The sequence below is a fragment of the Nanorana parkeri genome, unplaced genomic scaffold (assembly GCF_000935625.1).
Source record: "Nanorana parkeri isolate BGI_ZX_2015 unplaced genomic scaffold, ASM93562v1 scaffold2524, whole genome shotgun sequence".
NCBI classification, from domain to species: Eukaryota; Metazoa; Chordata; class Amphibia; order Anura; family Dicroglossidae; genus Nanorana; species Nanorana parkeri.
The window spans coordinates 115,565-139,333 of NW_017308792.1; the positions used below are offsets into that span (position 1 = coordinate 115,565).

At 42.2% G+C, this 23,769-nt stretch overlaps 1 protein-coding gene across 1 annotated transcript; it reads right to left on the bottom strand.

Moving 5' to 3' along the window:
* Window positions 1-7,672: 7,672 nt before the first annotated feature.
* On the bottom strand, window positions 7,673-11,861 carry LOC108801845 (transcription cofactor vestigial-like protein 4). Its single transcript, XM_018573760.1, has 5 exons — window positions 11,782-11,861; window positions 10,603-10,741; window positions 10,023-10,275; window positions 9,781-9,880; window positions 7,673-8,154 (listed from the first exon to the last, which is right to left on the bottom strand). The coding sequence occupies exons 1-5, from the start codon at window positions 11,846-11,848 to the stop codon at window positions 7,937-7,939; spliced, it is 777 nt and encodes a 258-aa protein (XP_018429262.1). The 5' UTR covers window positions 11,849-11,861; the 3' UTR covers window positions 7,673-7,936.
* Between the last annotated feature and the right edge of the window lie 11,908 nt (window positions 11,862-23,769).

Sequence of the window (23,769 nt, forward strand, 5' to 3'; positions counted from 1 at the left end):
AATGTGCTATCACATAGGGGGCTTGTGAGCAAGGAAGTTAATAAAAAATAAGTTTAAAAAAGTTAAATACAAAAAAATTTAAAATACCCCACAAAAATGTTTTAAGTCCCCTGCCTCCACAAATGCGTGCATACTACCGCAAACAAGCGTTGGGTGCTCCTATGTATGAAAAGGACTATTATGCTATACATGTTAGGTACCGCTGTGTGTGCCAGAGTGAGAGCAATAATTCTAGGGCCAATATGCATGGATAACTTTAGACCTACACAGGCTTTGGACAATTTGGGGTACTGTAATGTGTTGTCGTTTCACAGGCGCATGCAATTTTTAAGCTGGCATGTTGGGTATCTATTTACTTGTCCTAACCTCATCTTTTATACTCTCCAAAACAATTGTGTTTTTCTATTTTGTTTTTGTGCATTAAAATTAACTTAAAGGAGAACTATGAGGTGAGTGATTTCCACTCATCCTTATAGTTAGAGCCGACCTGTGACAAAGAAGCTGTCACAGGTCGGCTCTATCGATCTGGAAGTGAGCAGAAACATGCCGCCAATCCGCTCACTTCCCGATCATCTCCATGCAGTGAGCGGTGACTTTAAGTCATGGCTCCCCACAGGGATTCCCCCCTCCCCTCTCTGATTCTCCAGTGCTGAGTGGAGGAATGAACCGTGGAGGGGGTGGGCACAGCTGGCTCTGTCTCTAGATAGGCAGAGCCCCCTGTCACTCACGCAGCTGGGTGGATCTCAACGGTATTGTCAGGATCTGTCCCAGCTGCGGCGCACTCAGTATATCGTGGGCAATAGCCCGCGAATTACTGAGCTTTGGGTCACGGGAGGAGATTAGTATATGTCCTCCCATGACGCTAAAGAGAACTAAGGGGGAAAAACACTTATCCCATAGTTCTCTTTTAAGTGTATTTTTTACTAAAAATTTTAGGTTTTATAAAGAGTTGCGCTAATATTATGCAGCATAACGTTGCCATAATTGAATTCTACACAATCTCTGGTTTCAGGAAAGATATAACTCTTGGGGGTTTTAAGTAGTTCTCAGGCTTAAAAAGTGGATTATATCATGTGTCCAAAAAAGGCTCTGGCAGCGAAAGGGTTAACTATTAGATAATCGAACGAACATTCCAAGAACACTTTTTTTTCGAATGAAATTCTACTGGTGTATGGTTGACAATGTTTCTGCTTTGTACCCACTTTAAATTGTTAATGTGAATTGGTAAGGGCTAAAGTGTTGAATAATGCAAACGTAAACATTGACTTTTGATGGCAGGATCACTTCCATTGAGATGCATCATTTTTCGAATTCTATTAACTATCCATACAAATGTGTTTACTGTAGCTATATCTTTCGTTTTCATCGCCAATTATCTAGAGGTAACTGTAAGTCTTGTGTTGCCTCCTGTATGTTTGAAGTCAGGGAGGCCTTAGACAAACTGATTGTTCTTTTCAGAAGCCTAGAGGGGATATTTGACTTTGTTCTATAGAATGACACAAACACAGACATTCCTCCTCTGTGGCTAAGACTAGCCTCCAGCCTAAGATTTCCTCGCTAGAAGACCGGTCGGACCGGTCGATCCAGGGATCATGTTCCTGAGCCGATTGCAGCTTCACAACTCATAGCCCCGGGGATTGTTGTCAGAGAAAAATAACACCTAACAGCGACAGCTGTGGCGGCTCGGCATGCAAAAGGAATTCTACTGTGACATGTTAAGGGGCTGTGAGGACTTGTCCATGAAGGTAGGGTCGGTCGCTCTTCCATATTTTATGCTTTGCAATGGCAAAACACACAATCTTCTCTTAACAGGGGAGATCTCTTAATTGCAGCCTACCAAACCCAAGTAGCACTTTCATCTGCTGACAGATGTACCAAGAACATCCTGAAGGATTAAAATCCTGCTGAATTATAGGGGAATATTAATGACAGGGTTGCACCTCATAAAACGCCATCTATATTTACATAAGAGGCAAGATGTGTAAAGGATTGGGTGGAATATGGCTGTACTGTACTGTAACAGCACCGATTGTGCTTTGATAATTGGAACCGATTGTGCTTTGTCTATGGATAATAATAATTGAATTTCAAAACATACACGGCTCAATCCCCAAAGTTGGACAACACCGACCCAACCACTCACATCAATCAGGTGCAGGCTACAAACATACGTGCTGACATAACAAAATCCTGAAATTCCAACTAAGAGCCCCGACAAAGAGCCGCACATCCGACACTTCATAAAAGAGTCAGATTTATTGAAAGTTTATACAATTCAAATACAGAGCATAATCATCCCACACCTATCCTATAGCCGATGGGATCAAAGTGGGATGATAATGCTGTGTACTTGGATGGTATACACTTTCAATAAATCTGATTCTTTTATAAACTGTTGGATGTGCAGCTCTACGTTGGAATTTCAGTCTATGTGTAATAGTCATGTCACAACTTTATAATATAACATATTTAAAGAACAGTGATATCACCCCTACAACTCTCATCGAATATGAGTTCCCATTGCCAGTAGTGTTTAGGACAGGGTCTGAATATATTGGGATGTCTGCCTCTGGCACAGGATAAGGTACGAATTCTGCTACAGTGGCTAGTTTTATAGTAAGAGATTAGTCTAGAGCAAGGGTAGCCAAGCGTTGGCCAGCTGTGGTGAAACTACAAATCCCATGATGCATCTGTCTCTGGAAGTCCTGCCTGCGGATGTGCGTCTTGCAATGCCCCATGCGATTTGTAGTTTCACCACAGCTGGAGGGCCGAAGTTTGGCTACCCCTGGTCTAGGGCAGGAGTGGCCAAACTCCAGCCCTCAAGCTGTTGTGGAACTACAAATCCTATGAGGCATTGCAAGATTTTCACAGCTACAGGCATGGCTTGCAAAGGCAGATGCATTATCGGATTTGTAGTTTCACCAGAAATGGAGGGCTGGAGTTTGGCTACCCCTGCTCTAGGGTAGGAGTGGGCAAACTCCATCCCGTCAACTTTTGTGGAACTACAAATTCCACGAGGCATTGCAAGATTTTCACAACCACAGGCATGTGTCCCAGAACCACAGCTGGAGGCCCAGAGTTTGCCCACACCTGGCCTAGGGGTTTGATTATGTTCGCTTAGTGTTTTAGTCAAGGTTTAGGAAGATTCAAAGTAGAACACAAACATTGTTTAATAAAACTTTTTCTTGGATAGAGCCCGAAAGGTTTTTTTTTTAACTGCCTGTGTTCCCATTGGGGAAATCTACTGTTGCTTACTGTCCTAGAGGCACAATAGGATGTGAGAGCAAATCTCTCCAAAGTTGGGGGGACCTTTCTAAAGCTGGTCAGTGTCATACACTGCTTGAAAACTATCTGAGCAGTGTGTGGCCCCCTACAGACCCCCCTTCGACAGAAGTCAATTTTTAAATTGACTTTTGGTGAAGAAGTCAGTCCAAAAATTCTCAGCTGTCCAATGGCTGCAGTCACTGTTCAGATAGTCTGAATGCGCTACTCCCACAACTGTCTGAATACAAAAAAAAGCGGGGGGATTCCTCCCATTCAAACTGTTCAGCATGGATGGAGGAATCAAGCGTATTTTCTCATTTAGCCCACAAGGCTAAATGAGAAAAAGAATGCTAGGTGTATAGCCAGCCTCAAGGTGAGAACACACGCAGCGACTTTCCTGCTGCATTGGCGGAACTTCACTGTGTTGGTGACCCTATAAGTTCAGCAGAAATTGTTCATCAGATCCACTTTTGCCAAAGTAACATGTTGGAAAATCTTGCCAATCAGCTGCAAGCTACGTTCTGCTATTATGACAGCGGTCACTGTCAGAATACAATAGAAGCAGCTAAGGCTTTTTGGGGGGAGATTCATCCTCAAAGTATAAATGAGGGAAAATATGTAACTGGAACAATAATGTAAAGCTTATGGGTGCTCCAGCTGTCAGCTAAACTACTAAGCAAGCGCAGTCTCTGTCCCCGTTGGAGATATTCTCTTATTTCCTGCCTTGGTGACAACACTGTCACCCACACAGAAAGAAAGGGGAAGGCTCCCCAATTTAGACCTATTTAGCAGTATAAACATGACTGGGGTTATAAACCTTTCCCACACCAACAAAAAAGTTTTGGCTAGAGATTAACAGTGTTACTGTAAGTGTTAGGGTGAGGTTAAGGGTTACGTGGATGTGTTGGGCAAGAGTAATTTGTCATGGTGCACGTGATTGAGATGTTAATGTCATCACTCCTGTAAAATGCCACTTTCCTTAAACTAGCCATACACACATGGATTGAGCGAGAGAAATCTAATAGAGTCCCCCATGGTGGATGGACATATCTCTACTGGCGGCTGTTGAATTCAGACAACTGGCTCCCCGCGGCTGTCAGAGCACAATGAAAACCAGACAAGCAAAAGGTGCTAGTTAAAATATTTATTAAGAACAGTGTCCACAGGAGCAAGCAGAATCATAAGTCTGAACAAGCCAATCAGGAACACAGAGATCAGCGTCGACAGGAACAAGCCAGGAGCAGGAGCCAGGAAATCAGCGTTGTCAGGAACAAGTCAGGAGCAGGAGCCAAAGGAGAACGTCAGCCAGGATCCGGTCATACATAGAATCAGGATACTCAGAGCAGCAGGAATGCACTAGCAGGAAGACCACACAAGGGCAAGGTCAGACTGGAGTGGTTAATATATAGTGAGTGGGGTGACATCATCACTTAGAGACAGGAAACTCCCATCTGACTCTCTCAGATGATGCTCTTCTGTCTGGCCATAAGAGGGAGCCTGGTAGTTGTGAGCAACGTCTGCTCAGGCAAAGAAGGAAAAACAGGTGAGTAAAATGGCAGCCAAGCCAGAATGCTGCAAACCAGTAAAGTCATGGTGGAACCCTGACAGCGGCTGTCAGAATACCTGAACAGTGACTGCACTTGGTTGGATGCATTCTTTGTTTAGCCAACAATTTTCCACCCTGCTCCATCCATTTTCATTCGAAGTTTGCCGAGCTGAGTGGTGCCAACAGGGCCACCCATGGCTCAAATCTCAACCCATTCAGCGGGAATCAGCTGAAGTTCCAATCATGCATGTCCAGCATTAGACAAAAAGAGAGATATGTTATCTGCAATTATTTGATGTCACTCATGTAAAATAAATTATATAGTATATGAGAAGTACTTTTGTTATTTTGGTAATATTATGGACTCACTACAAATACGCTGCAGGAGTGATGACAAAAAGTCCTTGAGATTTATTTAAAATTCTTTAGCCAAATGAGGACACATCCTAGTCACGACACATTTGGCTATTGCGATTCTATAGGAGGGACAGGCAGCCCTGTTTGGACAAGCAATGTAGAATGTGCAGCTTTTACATAAATGAGAATAGTTGATTTCCATTTCCATTGGGGTTGGGGATAATTAGTGTTTTTTTACATGTGAATTAGATATATATTTAAACTAAAAGCCTATTGTCAAAACAAGTAAAGGCTTTGTTTTAACACAGTATGCCTTTGTATGACTATGCATCTTGCCCTAAAGGCAGCTAGAATCTTTCAAGCAGCTTGAGCTCTTCGGTGGCTGCTGAGCACAAGATGGCTACCCTCTCACTCTGTAAGAAAGTGTCAGTTTCCTGAGATCTCTGATTGACCTACCTTCAAAAAGACTAAAACAAAATAAGTAAATAAAAAAGGTTAAAGGTACAGCTATAGATTCCTTCAACCTCACCTTACTAAATGTAGACAACAGTCCTACATGTAGCCTTTTAATCCAACTCAATGGACTCATGTTTCCTGCTGGGTGGTTATCATTTTAATCCCACTGATCAACTTCTACAGCTGGCTGCCTTCCTGGCTGCATGACTCTAGATGCTTGTATCCTTATTTTTCAATGGCCCTGTGAGCCTGTACACTACCCAAAGAAATTAGATGGTTGTGGCTTTACATGTGGATCACCTTTTCAAGATGGAGTTAAGCTTTTTAGGGTGCCAGACACAACTTTTCATACACTGCATTGATGATGGCCAATGGGCCCAAAAACTGCTGTATGTCATTTTAAATAAATGTAATTATAGGCTGCAACTGTACTATAGACCAGTGGTTCTGCATGTACAGATAGCACAGGGACATTAAGGAATTATTTCCTTTTAGATTGTAAGCCCTCACGGGCAGGGCCCTCCTTACCATCTTGTCTTGAATTGTATTGTAATTGTAACGTCTTCTTTATATTGTAAAGCGCTGCGCAAACTGTTGGGGTTATAGAAATCCTCTATAATAATAATGATAATAACTTACATGGCTCTACCCACTATTCTTATATAAGGTATACACCCCTTTATTATTAGATTTTGAGATGGAAGTGAGACATGTAGATACCTTCTGTTTTATGAAGGTTCTACTGTGCCCTAAAACATTTCTATAAATGTTTTAGAACCTTGTGGTGTAATCTGTAATTGTTTTCAGGATGTTTTCTTTTGCACTTGGGCTCCTATTAAACTACTCCAGAACATGGTGATAGGCTAGCATAGTAATAAAGCTACAGGAACATGTACATTTACAGGGTACATTTCAGAAGGTTAATATACAGTACACCTTTTTATATAGGGAAACATTCCCCTTAAAAGTCTATTTTTGTATGGGTGAACAACACTCTGTAACCTTATAGGTCTGCATCTGTGTATATGTATGCAGCAAAGTATATTTCAAAATCTAAATGGAAAATTTGGATTTTAAGTGGCTTTTATTGGTTAGCTTAGATTTAGATGTTTGAAACACATTAGGTTTTTTGTCAGGCATTATACTTGTAGCCAGTAAGGGCTACAAGTATAATGTAACTTAATCTTTAGACTCCCCTTTCACTGTAAAAAAAAAAAAGAGAATGGGAATGCTAAAAAAGGTCAATTTTACATGGTTCCTGGAGAGTTATCTAACAAATCCAACTGGGTGGAAGTAGAGCCAGGAAAAGCCACAGTGGAGAAATCTGAAGACACCGTGCCACATGAGAGAAACCAGGAGGAGAGAGCCCTTTTTACTCAAGTTGACTGGTTCATTAATGTATAATAAACCCCAAACAATGTTTTAGATTAGGAATATGGAAGGGTTAAAACCTATGTCAAATGTTATTGCTGGCGGTGTCCATGCTGGGAAGATTCACCCTCTTTCTTTGTCCTGGTGACCATTAGAACCAAGAGAGGAAGTGATGGGAAATCCAACAGCTATGAAGATATTTCATCTTACTTACTGATGTGTCTCCATAACAGGAAGTGAAGGAAAATCTCTCAAATGGGACACAGACAGCAAAGTAAAAAAATGAAAAGGGTTATTATAACCATTCCCTACTCTGTATAAAAAAATGGAGTAAGATATACTTCAACGGTGGTGAGCAAAGTGCAGTAGCCAGTCCCAACCAATCACATATACTCTACTGAATGCTTATATTTTTTGCATTATGTAGAATTGAACAGGTGCTCAACAGGGAGTAAGAGCATTGAAAACTCCAAGATGGGTGAAAACAGCAAGCAAATTTTGGATGAAGATCTCACTAGTGGAAAAAATATAAAATCCAGGGGGTTACTGACCCCAGTAGACTTTTCCTATAGCTGAAATACCATTTTTAGTTAGGCTGACCGTTTATCTTTTTGAAACACTTGGCTGCTTAGTGTTAACTACTATCAATTCTAATTAATCTGCAGAAGGATCATGATTAAACACAAACAAGTCAGTTTTATTTAATTAAAAAAACAAATTTCATATATACATGATTACCCGATATACAAACATTAGATGCAAACTCCCAAAACCTCCACTTCCCCAGATGATAACTTGCACCAATTCTTCAGATATCCATTTTAATGGAGCAATATAAAGTATCAATAAATATATAATACATAGTAATACAGAGTCCATTGTCTCCAGTCTATCAGCGGTATTTCTGGTAGAGTAAATGTCCGAAAACCGGCGTGTTTGGGCTCAGAGCTGGCGTCTGGCTATGATTTCGGCTGAAGAGGCGGAGTCTGCGGCTGCTCGGATTAAGAGCCATTTGGACCCCAGAGCTTTAGAGAAGTGATCTTCAACAGAGCTGTGGATGTAATGTGGTGGGGATGTTTTAAGACTCTGTTGGGTGGCACAAGATTTGAGACTCCTTTGGAAATGTTCTTCTACGTCAGGTGAGCTGGCTCTGGGTGATCCTAAAAAAAATTGAGAAAAAGGAAAAATATGTTATTTGTACTGATCAGCTTTTAAAATGTTCACATCTGCTGACTTGGATCCCTGTCACCTCTGAATATTGACCATGTAATTATTGCTCACCCAATCAAATTATGGTATATTACTTTGTTTAAAATTAACCTGGCCTTTACCCATGTAGCAGCACATATTCACCTTTCTCCCCCTACCAGCCATAGGTTCAGCAGCCACTAGGAGAGAACTGAGGATGTGTGGTATAATTTGTGAGCTTACACAGAGCTCACGACTTTCTCTCCACCCTAGGTACCCTATTGCAATATAACAATTCCAAACCATGGGTGGAAGAAGAGTGAGTAACATACAGAACAAACCCAGAAGTACCAGATATTGCTCTTTGCTCCTGGTGGCAAGCAGAACAGTAGGTCAGAGAAGAGAAGATACGTATGGACTGCTGGGAATTGAACCTGTATCTTTGCCCATAATGGACACAGCACGGGTTCACTTTAAAGTGAGTCTATCTTTCAGAGCAATATAATAGCATAAGGTCTCTGATAGATAGTAGACACCATAAGGTGCCAGATTCTCCTTTCTCTTTACAACAAGTCTCCTTGCTACCCTGCCAAGGCTCCAGAAAGTCCCTATGTAAACATTTAAATAGATTTAGGTATGCTCCTGATAGCAAACTATGCATTGCTCATTTCAGGCACCTTTCACTGAATCCTGGGATGAGAGATGACGTGTACCCCATATCCCTTATGTTTGATATAGTTGGGGACTCCGGAGGTGCTGTGAGAAACACAACAGGTATGATTTAAAGCAGGGATGGCCAAACTGCGGCCCTCCAGCTGTGGTGGAACTACGAATGCCATGAAGATTTGCAAGATTCTCACAGCCACAGACATGACTCCCGGAGAGAGATGCTTCATGGGATTTGTAGTTTCACCACAGCTGGAGGGCCGGAGTTTGGCCATCCCTGATTTAAAGAGTATCTAAAAAGAAGTGTTGAGTTTTTTTAAACTTCTTCTTTTAATACCATTAATCTCTAAACCTATCTTGCTTTTAAAATGTCAATATTCCTATATCTCTCTTTTTTATAATACATATTAATAATCATAATAAAAAGCATAATAAAAAGCATAAAAATATTCAGTGCCACAATACTTGTTTATTATATATACATGCTGTGCTTTCAGTCCAGTAAACACAGCAGTTCCTGTACACTTAGAGGGCTCAGTGCTAGCACTGATAAAAAGATTTTGATTTGGCTAGCTTAGATAATTGTGGGTGACTCTGGGAATGGGGTAGAAGATCCAATACATTTTTCCAGACCGCATATATTCTGCATCTGTTTATCTACTAAAGCTCAGTATCCGCAGGTTACAGCTGGTAAATATGAAAAAACATATTATTTCATAATTACATGTGTAAACAGAAGAAACTCTTCTTTACAATCTAAAAAGATATATATATTAAAATGTAGATCTTTTTAAAGGTAAACACCGGGGAGCTGCAAGAGTCTAAATTCTGACACTTTGTTAGCATTAGAGATATAGCTATTGTAAATGAAGATGCTGTGTAGTTTATCTATACCTCTGAAATCATGCTGAGATCAAATAAGAAAGACTTACGGTGAACTTCTGCTTCCTGTGGTGGAGTTGATTTTTCATTTGTAGCAGGGGGAGAGATGGGTTTTGGTCTAGATACACAAGTGATCACAGAGGGTCGATTCTGAAAGCAGGAAAGGAGGACCATAAGTCACATGGCAAAATAACACATAGGAAAAAGCATGACTAGATCAGGGCATACGAAACGCAACCTGAAGTATGTAGCTTCAAATGATAGAAGTAAGCCAAAAAGCAGTCATTCTCACCTGCTGCAGCATTGCTGAAGAAATAATAGGTTGCTTGCTGGGTCTTTCCAACCTCTTTACCAAAGCCAAGGGTTGATCTTGTTCATTCTTCTGTGCCTCCTTACTTTCCAAGGGCTTTCGTTCTGGTATCAACCTCTTCAGAACATGTTCCAAAGTTATAGGATGATGGGCAAACTCTTTAGGACTGAATGGTCCTGAGGAAGGCTCTCTTGGTGCAGGCTTCTGACACACTGCTGAAGAGGTCACCTTTACCCTGTGATTCAAGAAATATCATTAATATACCTCATCCACAAATTATGTTCACTTAATTATTTGTAGGAGCACAAGTATAACATTTAATGAGAAACTGTTTTTGTTACAAAAATTGCATACAAGTACTGTAAGCATCTGCAATATGGTGATAGTTTAAACAGAACAATGCTTTAAAGATATCTATTTGTTGCTTAAAATATATCAGGGTACTAGAAGGAAGAGAAGGCCAAAAATAAATGATAAGCTAAAATGCTAGAATCTTTGTCAATCTGATGTGCTTTGGGGAATCTGGCGGCACTGAAGTTTTCATCATTCTAATGTTCTGTACCTGCTCTGAGAGTTGGATGTTGAAAGTCTCTTTGGAGAACGCGGGGGTTCCGGACTGAGTTTGCGTTTGATTGGGTACACAGGTATTCCATGGTTGGTTAATGGCCTCAGCCTGTCTACATTCCGAGCACTGTGTTGCCCTGAAATAAAATTAAATGTATTTTCAGATATACAGGAAAACATACATTGTAGGCTGTGATGACAAAGGAATTATACAGGTTTGCATTGTTACAGATAAAGAAATCCATAGGGCCACAGCAGTACGGTGTAGAAGGTGGTCATAGGCTTGTCATACATTGGCAAATCTCTTTGATTATAGGTCACAGTTGTTCCTAAAGCCTAACTGTGCATTGTGCACATCAAGACTTTTCCAAATGGCCTTTCCCTTTTTCTTTCCAAAGAAAGCATTTTTTCCTTCACTGTGAATAACAAGAAAAAATCCTAATTGGTTCCACATAACTGCCAGCACACTGTGGGCTTCTGACTCATCTGAGAGGTGTTATAGCCCCTTCTGGCTCTTTGCTCAAACCATTACTCATGATCGAGTAATGCCATATTGTCTCACAAGATAGGTGGTCTCCTTGATCCACATCATGGCACAACATGCTTTTAATTTGCACGAACATAGTTTTATCTGCATCCAAAATAACTAACATACAAAAGCTATTTAAGCAAAGTAGTGCAAGGGGAAAGTGCTTGCAATAGGTTTAGTAACCCATAACAGCCAATCAGAAATCACATCAACTGGTCTATGATGGTAGACGTAAGTCTGATCATAGCATACTACAATTTACACATTCTCAATTTTTTTCTTTGCTTTAATAAATAAACAAACCATTACAATGATATGCAAAGATTACATAATGATATGAACTAAATTTTATTAAAAGATCAGACATCCACTTCCCAGAAAATTAAATTGGTGGCTGAATTTACTGTGGGTTTGGACATCCTTTGCAGCCACAAACAGTTTACAAAAAGGATAAAGTTCAGTCTATTCTACGAAGTTAAATAGAATATGCCAGATATTAAATTCTAATAAACACAATAATAATAAAAGCATAAATATGAATAATATACCCCAACTTTGAAAAATGTTAGACATGCCATGCTTTGAATACAAGGAATAATGACCTAGTGCTCCAGAATATTCTATTCAGCAATAGCAACAAGCACCTACCTTCCAAGATATAGACTTTGAATCCGCTAGAGATCCCCATTGTATAATGAAGGCTGGAAACTGCCATGACTGCTGCGTTATTCACACCTGAACAGGACTGGGGACTATTGTACGCTCGGCTGGTTTTATATTTACCTGGAAAGGTGGGCAGCCAATGGGATGTCAGTGTAAACTTAGCCGCTCCCACTCCCCTTACCTGACTGATCACCTTTCAGTGCTGCCTCCCTCCTCCTCTGCACCTCTGTAGCTCTCTGTTGTCACCACTTACAATGGGACTCTAATGACTTGGATAAATGAAAGAATTACAGCTGCTTCTTCCTTCAGGCAGCAATATCAGATCTCCGCAGATGTCAGCGGTCCCTGATTTCCAGGGCAGCCCCCTTTTTTTTAACATTTGCAACAATAAGCTTTTGTCCCTGGAAATGTCTCTGGTATAACCTGTAAAAGCCCTGTGGCAGCTCTTCATATCACTTAGCATTTAAAGAAAAGAGCTGTAATCTCTACATAACCTTTTCTATAAAACTGTTCACACACAATCGCTTTACAATCTCCTTTAAGCAGCCCATACACATTATTATCTGATTGTAAAAAATCATTTTCATTTGGATTTATCAGAACTTTGTTATGTGAGGGTTACCTAAAATGATTTAACCTGTATCCAATCAGGCACTACATTGTTGTTGATAGATCTGGAGTTTATACATCCAGATTGTAATGTGTATGGTCAACTTTAGATCTACCAGCAACTATGTAGTTTGAGGGCCTGCCTAAGCACACTATTTAAAGCAAACAAAACTACAGAGGGGCTACTTTACTGCAAGGGTTTTGTTTCTTTGCCCCAAAGATGGGCTTTAACTTGTACCTAGTTAGGCAGGATCTTGTACTACATAGTTGTTGGGTAAATCCAAAAAATATCCTAAAGTCAGATTGTAACACGTGTGCCCAGCTTTATACAGAGATTTGTAAATCTCAAAATATAACAATTTCTTGTCTTAGTTTTTAAGCTGGTTGGACTGGTTATATGCAAATTAGCTCATCCCTATACAGTACTAGCCAATCATTGTAGCCGGTCCTGATTTACAATCTTTGAAAGAGATATTGAGTCTGTGTGCCCCAACCCCTGGCATTATCCCAACAATGGACCCTTGTAGAAGGAAAGCTCCTATTGGTTCATTGGAGTGGAGAGTTTTTTTTATTCCTGGTTCATATCTGTGTAGGGAGCCCTCCACAAAGCTTGGTAAGAGTAGATCAAAACCCAACCTCCAAATTCTCAAAGCTTTACCATGTTAACGTAACTTCAGAAGTTGTTATTGATCATTTTAAATCTTTCATTAAGGGCTCATTCATACCTAAAAGGTCTGCTGTAATGTATTAAAGTATGCCATGTTGTGTGTGCATCGCTTAAAGCAGCCAATTCATTTAAATGGGTTGCCAACGCAACAAAACAGACCAAAAATTGGATAAGCACAATTTTTCCAGCACATGGCACTGCAACTCACGTTTTTCACAGCCTGGGATTTCGTAAAGTTGAACTTTAGGAATGATCTGAATCCTAAGGCCACGTTCACACCTAGGCGTTTTGTCTCTCAAAGCTAAGCACCACAAAACGCTCAAGACAAGATATTAAATTAATTTCGATGGCCCCTGTTCACTCCTAAGCGTTTTGTCACAAGCAGAAAAACACCTGTCGCTTGAAAAAGGTCATGAGCTACTTTATGGCAGATTACAGCGGCCCCATAGACTTTACCGGAAAATAGCTGCTTGAAACACGTGTTTCCAATTGAAGTCTATGGGACCAAAAAGCACTGTAATCTGCTAAAAAGTAGCTCATGTACTTTTTCCAGTGACAGGAGTTTCTCTGCTTTTGACAAAACACTTAGGTATGAACAGGGGACAATTAAATGAATTGGATTCCTTGTCTTGAACGTTTTGTCAGTCTTACCTTTGAACGACAGAACAACTAGGTGTGAACAGGAGCTGAAAGCTGGCCATAGACATATAGATTTTTTCTTATCAGCCTGCAGAAAATCACTTGATTCCCTCATCCACGTTAAACAGGATGTAGACAGAAGAATCTCCACTCCCGGCTATTGTGTTCAGGCATCTGTGACACCCATGGCTGCCTGAATACCAGAACAGTGAGTGTATCTATTAGGATGAAGTCAAAGTTTGGTTGACAAATATCCACCCACTTAGATGATGTTTAGATTTTGAACGCAGTCCGAATTTCAGCTCTTCCGAACATGGAAGAAGATCTTTCTGCTGCCACATGATAAGCTGTGGCTGGTCAATTCCCCACCAGCAGCTTCACGTAAGAAAAGGGGTGGGATGCATTGACATCATTAAATCTTAATAGTCGCATCACTATATTTTCTCAATGGCATTTACCTAATATGGCCATGTGACCATATAACGTCAATGATGTCCGCACAAGCATTCTACCGTTATGTTTATGTTCAGCTGCGGTACGGGAAATACCTGGGGTTGCAGCTGATTGAGCGGGTGGCCCCATGGCACTTCCGGGTTTGGAGGAGCTCAAGTGTGGACTGGGTGCAGGCCGAACCTGAGCTCGCCCCTAGTGCTGGCAAGGCCACCCACAGCTCAAATTTTAACAGAAATTGGACAAACTTTGAGCTGCTGCCTTGTCACAATTATCAGTCCCAGTTAGTGGCTGTGATATCACACATTCACTTTTAGCCACCACGTCATGGAATATTCTACCCTTCATGGCCATAGGCTATACGGTCTGCAGGCTGAGCCTTTGGAAAATACCTCATTTCACATGTCAGTCCAGCCGCATTTCAAGCAAAGGACTTCCTAGAAAGGCTCCCAGGGCATGCATTTTTAACATTCTTTGAAAGTAATCTGTCACCAGGGAAACGTGGGGCTTAGAGTTGCCTGATTGTCTTTCTGATCCAATAGCTTCAATACATGGACTCATGGAAAAACAATAAACCCTATCACTCCTCCAAACCTTTAAGTTAGCCATCTCTCCCATCTAAACTGTGTGGATGGAGGAGTCTCCATTGCCGGCTATTGTATTCAGATGTCCGCCACACCTACTGATGTATAAATACCTGAACAGTGACTGTATCTAACTGGATGTAGTCACTGCTAAGCCAACAATTTTTAACTCAGCTCAGTTGATTTTCAATTGGACTTTGGTTGAGCTGGGTGGTGCCGAAAGGGTCACCCATGACTCGAGTTTTGTATGATTCTGTATAAAATTCTAGATTTACCCCTTAAATTTCACAGCCTATCTTCAAGCTGGTCATACACTGCTGGAATTTTGTCCGAGTCCTGCTGACTGAGCTGTGTGTGGCCCTGCAGGCAATTGACTTTTGCCAAAGGATCTGGGCCAAAAATTGTCAGTCAAACAGTGCAGCCATCCCACGGGGGGTGTAAGAAAAACCACCAGTATATGGCCAAACTGCATGCATACAAGTGTGGCCATCTGGACCTGTACAGATGTGCAGGTTAAGGTCAGCATGTACCTGTGCGAAGTCGCATCCACTCATAGGGATGTACAGGTAGCTGCATGCAATTACACACTGCACCTGTCCCCTCTGGGAGCAGTAGTGTTGCCTCTAGCACCACAATTTTGTTCTTGAGAATATAGAGGAGAAAGTGAGAAGAGGCAGCCAGGAGAAAAAGCAAGAAGAGACAGCCAGGAGAGGGGGTAAGGAGACAGTCTATGGAGGACTACAATTCCCAGCAATACATTATACAGCAATACAAAATAATATGAAGCTACATACTCTGTGTTGTTCTAGGTTGGCGCCCTGATGGCCTGGTGACCTGCACGGGCTCTCAGATGGATGTGCGGGCTCTCAGATGGGCTGTGCGGTTCTCGGGCGAGCTGTGCGACTCTCAGGTGGGCTGTGCAACTCTCAGGCGGGTTGTGCGACTCTCAGGTGGGCTGTGCGACTCTCAGGTGGGCTATGCTACTCTTAGATGTGCTGTGCAACTCTCAGGTGGGCTGTGCGACTCTCAGGTGGGCTGTGCAACTCTTAGATGGGCTATGCGACTCTCAGGTGGGCTGTGCAACTCTCAAGTGGAACTTGCAACCCGCAGGTGGGATGTGCAGCTCTCAGGTGGGCTGTCTGGGCTATGGGGGCTCACCAGGGGTCCACAGGCAGGCAGCACAGTGTCAGGGAGCCGGAGAAGGAGAAGAAGGAGGAGGAGAAGGCAATTACAGATCTTCCTCTGAGCTGCGGGCGGCTTGCGTCTGTTTAGATGCGGTTATCAGGCAGATGCGGCTTCCCGAGATTGCGCTTGCCAAGGACCTCGGCAGCCGCATCTGTTAGAAAATTGGAATTGCTGGTGTCGGTGGCTGGATACTCCAAAACTGAACTCTCCGGCTGAAAACTGGACGTGTGGCAACCCTAGGGAGCAGGTCTCTGTACGGGTATACACGCCGTACGAATATGCACACCTGTGTGAATAAGGCCTAAGTTAAAATCATTTCAAAGCCTAGATAAAGCAGTTTATAATCTTTATCAGGTTATTTACTGCCATTTGTGATTTTCCACCACTTCCTGTCAGGAAAGAAATGACCCAAACAACTACACAGACAAAATACATCTGTGTTAAAGCGGAGAACAGTCAGAGCTTCGGCCAATGTTTTCATTGCTGTCTGTGCATCGTGTTCTGAAGACATCTGACACCCCAAATTTTTATATGGGCATCACAGGGACAGGAAGTGAGGGAAAATGTCCTCAGCCCTGTCACAGACAGAAATGAGAACATGACAGAAATGCAACTGTTCCCCCTTTCTATCCAAAACTTAAAAAAATGTTCTGGGGTAAGGTTTAAACTGTTAACCTTGTCACCCCAAAACTGAACTATAACCTTATCTGTGGGATGTGTATGTCCTGTACCAGGTTAATACCTTCCTTACATGCTTGCACCAATTCATACCTGCCCTGCAAGTGTGGCATCTAGAATTCTGTGATGATGAATTTATTAAAACTGGGGCAGAATCTAAAGTAGTTGTGAATGACAACCAATCAAGCAAAGCAAGTTCCTAACAAAACGATGACAGCTGCTTGGTTGTGGTCAATTCACTTTTGGTGGATCTGTGCTTTGTCCATTCAGGGCAAATGATTTTAATGCTATTTCCTGCAGCTGCACATACTCACCTTACTTTCTCTCCCCCACTGATTTGTTCATCTGGGGACATGAGGTGACATACATGGTACTTCAAGGTGTGGGGCAGCATATTACACCCGCTTCCTCCCCATGTGACAGCCATGGTGCTTGGTGATTGGCTGCTCACATGGGCAAAGCCATCCCTACCCTATATGCTGCCTGAGGCAGTGGCAGAGCAGTGGTAGCGTGGGGGGTTCAGCGGGTGCTGTTCCATGTGTCAGACACCGCCTTCCTCTCCCAGTTCCAGTGTCCCTCCATGTTCTGTACCTCCTCCATGCACTCAAGTTGGAACATTAGGACCCTGAGCTTCCCCTGTCTGCCTGACATCGTGACATCTTGTGTCCACGTTTCAGCTGGCCTGAAACCCAGACAGCAGTGGCGGAACTACCGCCGGTGCAGGCGGTGCGGGCGCACCAGGGCAATCTGCCTGTAGGGGGCCCGGCACAATCCCAGCGCCGGATCGGTACAAGGGGGGGGGGGGCCAAAAAAAATCTTGCACCAGGGCCCTTTGTTCCTTAGGTCCGCCACTGCCAGACAGAGCACATACAGGACTCAAAATCCGGACTGTCTGGGTAAACCCTACCTGGGTAAACCCTTACTCAGTCCTGTGTAAGCTCCATGTCATGACTTGGTTCTTACATAGGACTAATTTACCCTCACTATCAGTGGATGAGTGGAGCGGCCATTGAGCAAAGGGATGGTGAGTATGTGCAGCTGCAAGAGCTGGCATTAAAGTGAACCTGTTCCTTTTCTTTGCATGTACAAAGCACAGGTTCACTTCAATAACTAAACACCAATATTATATTTTTTTTCTCGCCAGACACTGACTAAACCTGTAAACAATCCACACTTGAAAAGCTACAGACGCTAACACTTAAGACCAGCGGGGCAGGCAGACGCACGTGGAAGATTCACGGAGTTCATTATTGTCTAGGCAGGCCGAATGACGCATTTTATGTCTGTTTATAATATATACAATAGATAACTGGTCCAAAACACTGATAGTGGGGATTTGCAAGCACTGGTGGGGTACAGTGCCTAGGAAACAGAGGCGTGAGGCAGGGAGGCTTTGTAGCGGAGCGCAGGCCGCTACATGCATAGAAGGAGGCAGCAGAAACATTCCCTCATAGAATCCTGTTGGTTTACATACCTGTCATTCCTGCATGGGACACGAGGAATGCGTAGCTACATGTTTCAGCAAAACATCTATTGTTTGTCTGTATTAATGTTACTCTGCATGACACACTGGCCCCGGGGGGTCTTAGCAGTACTACACGTATCTTTAACATGATTTTCTTTTTTTAAAGCCTGGCACAATTTATTTGGAGTCATGCTAATAAAGGTCAGCATCTATCTTCCAACATCAGGCAAACCCCTGAATGGAGGGAAAGCACTTAATAGGAATTTATTTCCATGAAAAGACTTGGAAATGCAGAGACTCGCTAATTAGATCAAACAGAACATTCCTACAGACATTTTAAATAATTATATGTGGTGTCTGGGTGCAGAGAAGCATCCAGACATCCCACCTCTGAGTGGTTCTTTCTGCCATAGTCAATAATTTATGTTAAAAGTGCCCTGGTGGGGGCAGGAGGCAAGGTACTAGATGTTAGCCCCAACTCAATCACATTTACATTAGTTCACTAAAGTACTATGTAGCATGAATCATTTCTTTTTATACTTTTCATCTTTATAATTTTATAATTTTCATCTTTTGCTACATATCAGCACTGTTGGTCTTTTGCAACCTCTGTACAGCCACTTCCTGTCTACCTGCGGGTCAGCAACTGCAGAATGTCATTTGGAGAGGGTTCTGTTAAATGCTCTTTAAAATTGAGATGGACTTAACAAATTAAAGCTGAACTCCAGCTAACACCTTTTAAGCAATTACAGCAACAGTTATTATTTTTATTTTTTTACTTTTGGAATAAAGGTTTTACATTAATTAATAAAAACTGACCATTGTAAGCACCCTTGTCAGTGTTAAATGGTTTGTCTCAACCCTCTAGCTGTCGCTTTTGATGGGCAGTTTGGTTTGTTAAGTTCAAAAATAACAGATTTACTGCCTGAATCACCAGGTGAAAATAAAAGAAAAAAGCCTAAAAAATGAAAACTAATGCAACCAACACATCTTTTTTCTGCGATACAGGATGCACAGCTGTTTTAGTTTTTTCGGGTTCTGAAGCACGGGGAAACCGATCCACCCGGCGCGACTGGGGTGCCATTGGAAAATAATGGCACACTCAGCGCGATTGAAGCACATCTGGGCGACTCCTGACCGTACTTCAATCCGCGCGGAATCGTGCACCAGACCTCACACCCAGGCATTTTGTCGCTCAAAGCTAAACGTGACAAAACGCTAAAGTAATCCCATTCATTTCTATGGCCCCTGTTAACACCTAAGCGTTTTATTGCATGTTTTCAGTAATGTGTAATCCACAGCACTCCTGAATCCCATAAGATAGATGGGTGCTTGTACGACCTGTGGATGGCGCCACGTTATCACAGAAATGTCCAAAAGAAGTCACCCGCACGCAGTGACTATTTTTGCCTGATGAAGGGACCATGTTCGGTCCCGAATCGTTGCTTTTACACTGTGCCACCATGTCTGTATAACGTCTGAATAAAGAGGCGTTCAGCACATTGGACCTTGGAGTGCGGGTGACTTCTTTTGGACATTGTTGCGTGTTTTGTCGCACACAAAGTTTCCCATTGAAATCTGCAGTACCATCAAGCGTTGTAATCTTCCAAAAAAGTAGCTCATGTACTTTTCCAGCAACAGGTGTTTTACTGCTTGCAACAAAACCCTCAGGTGTGAATAGGGGCCATAGAAATGAATGGGATTCTTTGTCTTGAGCATTTTGTCGCACTTACCTTTGAGTGACAAAATGCTTAGGTGTGAATGGGGACTAACATTCAATTTTGGAATGATTGGAGTTTCCTGAATGAAAACTACATTCACGGTTTGATTTTCAATCATTTATGAAAAATGTTCCATCTCACTCCTTCGATTTTTTTCAGCACTGTGGTTGAAATTGATTGTTGCTTTAACCCCATTACCAGCTAGAAAACTAAAAATGTTTCCAACGAGAGTGTACTGGTGTATGCCAGCTTTAGTTCTGAGTTGTGTCTGGGCTTTATATGTGGCTTCCTCTCTGTGCTCCTGGTGGCTAAACAGAAAGGAATGCGGGTGAAGGGAAAGTGAGTATGTGCAGCTTGGAAGAGCGCCAGGTAAGTTAACCCGTTGCTTTGCATTGCATAGACAGATTCACTTTAAAACTTAATTTTCTTTGCATGAATTGTTACTCCTTTTCCAAACATTTTTGTAAATATATTGGCAGCAGTTTCACATAAAAAACCTTATTGTAAAATAACTAGCGCCAGAAATGAATTGCTGGATAAAACCTTAATTCTCCAACTGCCAATCATCCAACGCAGGCTTGGTATCTCTAAAGCTGACCATACAACAATAGATTATCTGCAGATTTTCTATGGTCAGATGGAAAAAGTGCAACAGATTCCTCCATCTACGCTACACTGTGTGGATGGAGGAATCTCCCACTGGGCCAAGCTTCAGTATCTTGCTAGTCGACCCCGCTGGCTCTCAAAATACCTGAACAATGCCTGCATCCAATCAGATTGTTCAGGTTGTTCCCTTTAGTCAGGGGTGGGCAACTACGGCCCTTCAGCTGTTGTAAAACTACTAGTCCCATGAGGCATTGCAAGACTGACAGTTACAGGCATGACTCCCAGAGGCAGAACCATTTTAGGATTTTTAGCTGCCCACCCCTGCTTTAAGTGAACCTGATCTTTGCTCACTCTAGAGGGGTTCTGGTAATGCCCTATATTTTATTTTATTATACAATGCACTTTCCACAGTGACTTATAGAGAGGCGCAAATAGTACAAAACCTTTTCTCTCTAACCTTTCTTAGGCCTGGTTCACACTAAGCATATTGTAGTGCTTTTTCTGTCCTAAAAAACTCTGCACAAAAAAGAATGCCCCCCAAAAAATCCCACTTATTTCTATGGCCCTGTTCACATCCTTAGCGTTTTGTCGCAATAAGCAAAACTCCTGTCGCTGTTAAAAGTACATAGTACAGCTTATTTTGGCCCCATAGACTCAATAGGAAATGCTTGAAAATACATGTTTGTGTATGTTTGTGCGCATTTAACGCGCATTTGCTCATTAACATCAATGAGTTACAATCTGCTCCCAAAAACATGTGACTTGATTTATGCGCATAGGTGTGAACCCAGCCTTATGCATATCAAGTGACTGTGAATAACAAAGTTTGGTATGACCCTCGTGTCTTGATCACTATCTGCACCTGCGATTTCGAAATTTGTTTTTCTCGCTCTGGATAAAGTGTTGAAGGCTTAAAAAAGAACTATGGGGTAAGTATTTTTCCCCATAGCTTTCTTTAGGGTCACGGGAGGACATATACTAACCTCCTCCCATGACCCAAAGCTCAGTATATATCAATATACTGAGAGCGTTGCAGCCAGGACGGATCCCAATACTGTCAAGATCTACATGAGTGAAAGCTGACTCTGCCTATTTAGAGGCCGAGTCATCTGTCATCGTCCTCTCCCCAGTTCATTCCTCCACTCAGCACTGGAAGTTTGGAGAGGTAATCCCTGCGGAGAGCGGTGACTGATAGTCACCGCTCACTGCAGGGAGACGATCGGGAAGTGAGCGGATCGTTTCTGCTCACCTCCTGATCGATAGAGCTGACCGGTGACAGCTTCTTTGTCACAGGTCGGCTCTAACTATGAGGATGATTGGAAATCACTCACCTCATAGTTCTCCTTTAAGGTGCCCATACACTCTTCGATTTTCGTTCGGGAATCTTCCACGAATGGTCTTTCGAACGAAATTTAAACAGTTCATGGGACACCATCGATTTTTCGGATTGTAATCCTGGTCGATTTTTCTTGAAGGGTGAGGCTGGAAAACTTTTTTCGATTTGAACGAAAATCGATGGATTAATGGCATTTTCGTACGTAAAAAATCGCAGCAAGAACACTGCACATGCGCAAACGAAAATTCGCTCCGTCAATTGACAAAATTTGGTGAGTTAGTGTTGCTAAGGAACAATTATCGAAATTGACATTTGTCTGTGCTTGATGGGCTATTTGAGCTAGAATCGAACGAGGGTTCTTTGCAGCAACGAAAAGTTTAGATCGAAAATGTATAGATGTATGGCCAGCCTTGGAACCCCTGTCAAGTTTTTATTTATGTCTGTGTCCCAGCTAGAGAACTTCAGTCTCTCTATTGGTCCTGGTCACCAGAACAGAAAGCAACAGGAAATCCAACATGAACGAGGACACCATGAATGAGGAACGTTGTTTTTTTTTTGCTATCTCATTAGGGAAATTTCTCTTTACATCTTGTCCTGTAGACTCAACAGGAAATGAGGAGATATATTTCCAATGTGAGTGAAATCCCCACCTAGATGGCTATCATGAGAACAAGTGTGCCCATTGGAAGATTTCCCCTCTAGTCCTGTTCTGGTGGCAATTAAAAATTGTATATTTACCCTTACTCTCATTCCCGGTGACATTGGTAATCAGCTTGGGTGAACTTTGAGCTGGGTTCAAACTCATACTCGGTGAACTAGTGAACAGACTCACCAGATCGCCCACCTAAACCTCTGGCTGATGCAACATGAAGCCATCCATTTAGCAGAGGTATCACTACTGCCACTAAATGATAGCTTCCTGCTGGCTTGTTTCAAATTGTAAACAAGTCAGCGGGAATCCCGAGCGACGTCATTGACCAAATATGACCAAAGCCATATTTGTTCAATTACATCACCCATCATCTCTGTTCGGTTTGTTGACATTCAGCAGTCACCCAGGGACTGTCATTTGTGATGGGAGTAGGGATAGGGCAGTATTATCATTGTGGAGGGTCATTGTGATGGCAGGTATTCGGGGCATCGCTCACAGTGTTCGTCATTGGATCTGTATTGCTAACTGACTTTGAATAATATATATTGTGCTGTATATATTTTATTTACTATCTAAAAAAATGTTTGTGAATAAGTAACAATGGCTACTTTGTACTATTTACTCATTGGTGTAGAGGGAGGAACCAGAGTAGGGCTTCCAGATTTTGATAAGCTTCCCCCCCTCCCGCAGACCCCCACATCCACTTAGCCAGGGATGTGAGACGGAAGCCTTTGTGTGCATCAACTTTGGGGCAAAGTGCCTTGCTGGGGGTAAGTATTTTTGTATCTTTAATGATATGCTTCAAGCAGAATTAAAAGACCCTCCCCCGCTGAATGGTATTTTGAAATCAATTTTTTTGCATTGGTAAAGATCCCTCATGAAAGGGCCGAGCTACTCATGCCCTTTTTTTTTTTACCAAAAGCTTGCAAATTGGCCATAATACAGGCTATGAAAAACCAAAAAGCATTTTCAGTGAACTGAACTTTGCTTAGTTTGCCCATTTCTAGACCTCAGCCGGGTTAGGCCCCCCATATCAAAATTTTTGAACAAAACATATGCAGTTGGTTAGATCTTTGTTAGATCAGGTTAGATCTCTGTTGTTTGCGTTAGATCTCACACAGAAATAGAGATATTAACAGTTATTTGCAGGGGGGGCTAACCCGTCATCAGCCCCCCCTTTAAAAAAATTGACCAAACAGTTCGAAATTTTGGAAGATATTTGTTAGATCCGGTATGATCAAGTGGTTTCAACGTTAGATCTCATATAATTACAGAGATATTTCACATAAAAACACAGATATTAGGTGGCATTATATACATGGGGGAGCTAGCCCCCCCCCCACCCCCCACATGCAATTTTCTGGTAAAATTTCATTCAGGC

What these genes read in the sequence shown, in the direction of transcription:
- LOC108801845 (XM_018573760.1), bottom strand. Translation starts at nt 11,848, where the DNA reads ATGGCAGTTTCCAGCCTTCATTATACAATGGGGATCTCTAGCGGATTC. An exon ending in CAAAGTCTATATCTTGGAAG is followed by an intron (nt 10,742 to 11,781) that starts GTAGGTGCTTGT and finishes ATTTTATTTCAG; the next exon opens with GGCAACACAGTGCTCGGAAT. An exon ending in ACAGGAAGCAGAAGTTCACC is followed by an intron (nt 8,155 to 9,780) that starts GTAAGTCTTTCT and finishes AATTTTTTTTAG; the next exon opens with GATCACCCAGAGCCAGCTCA.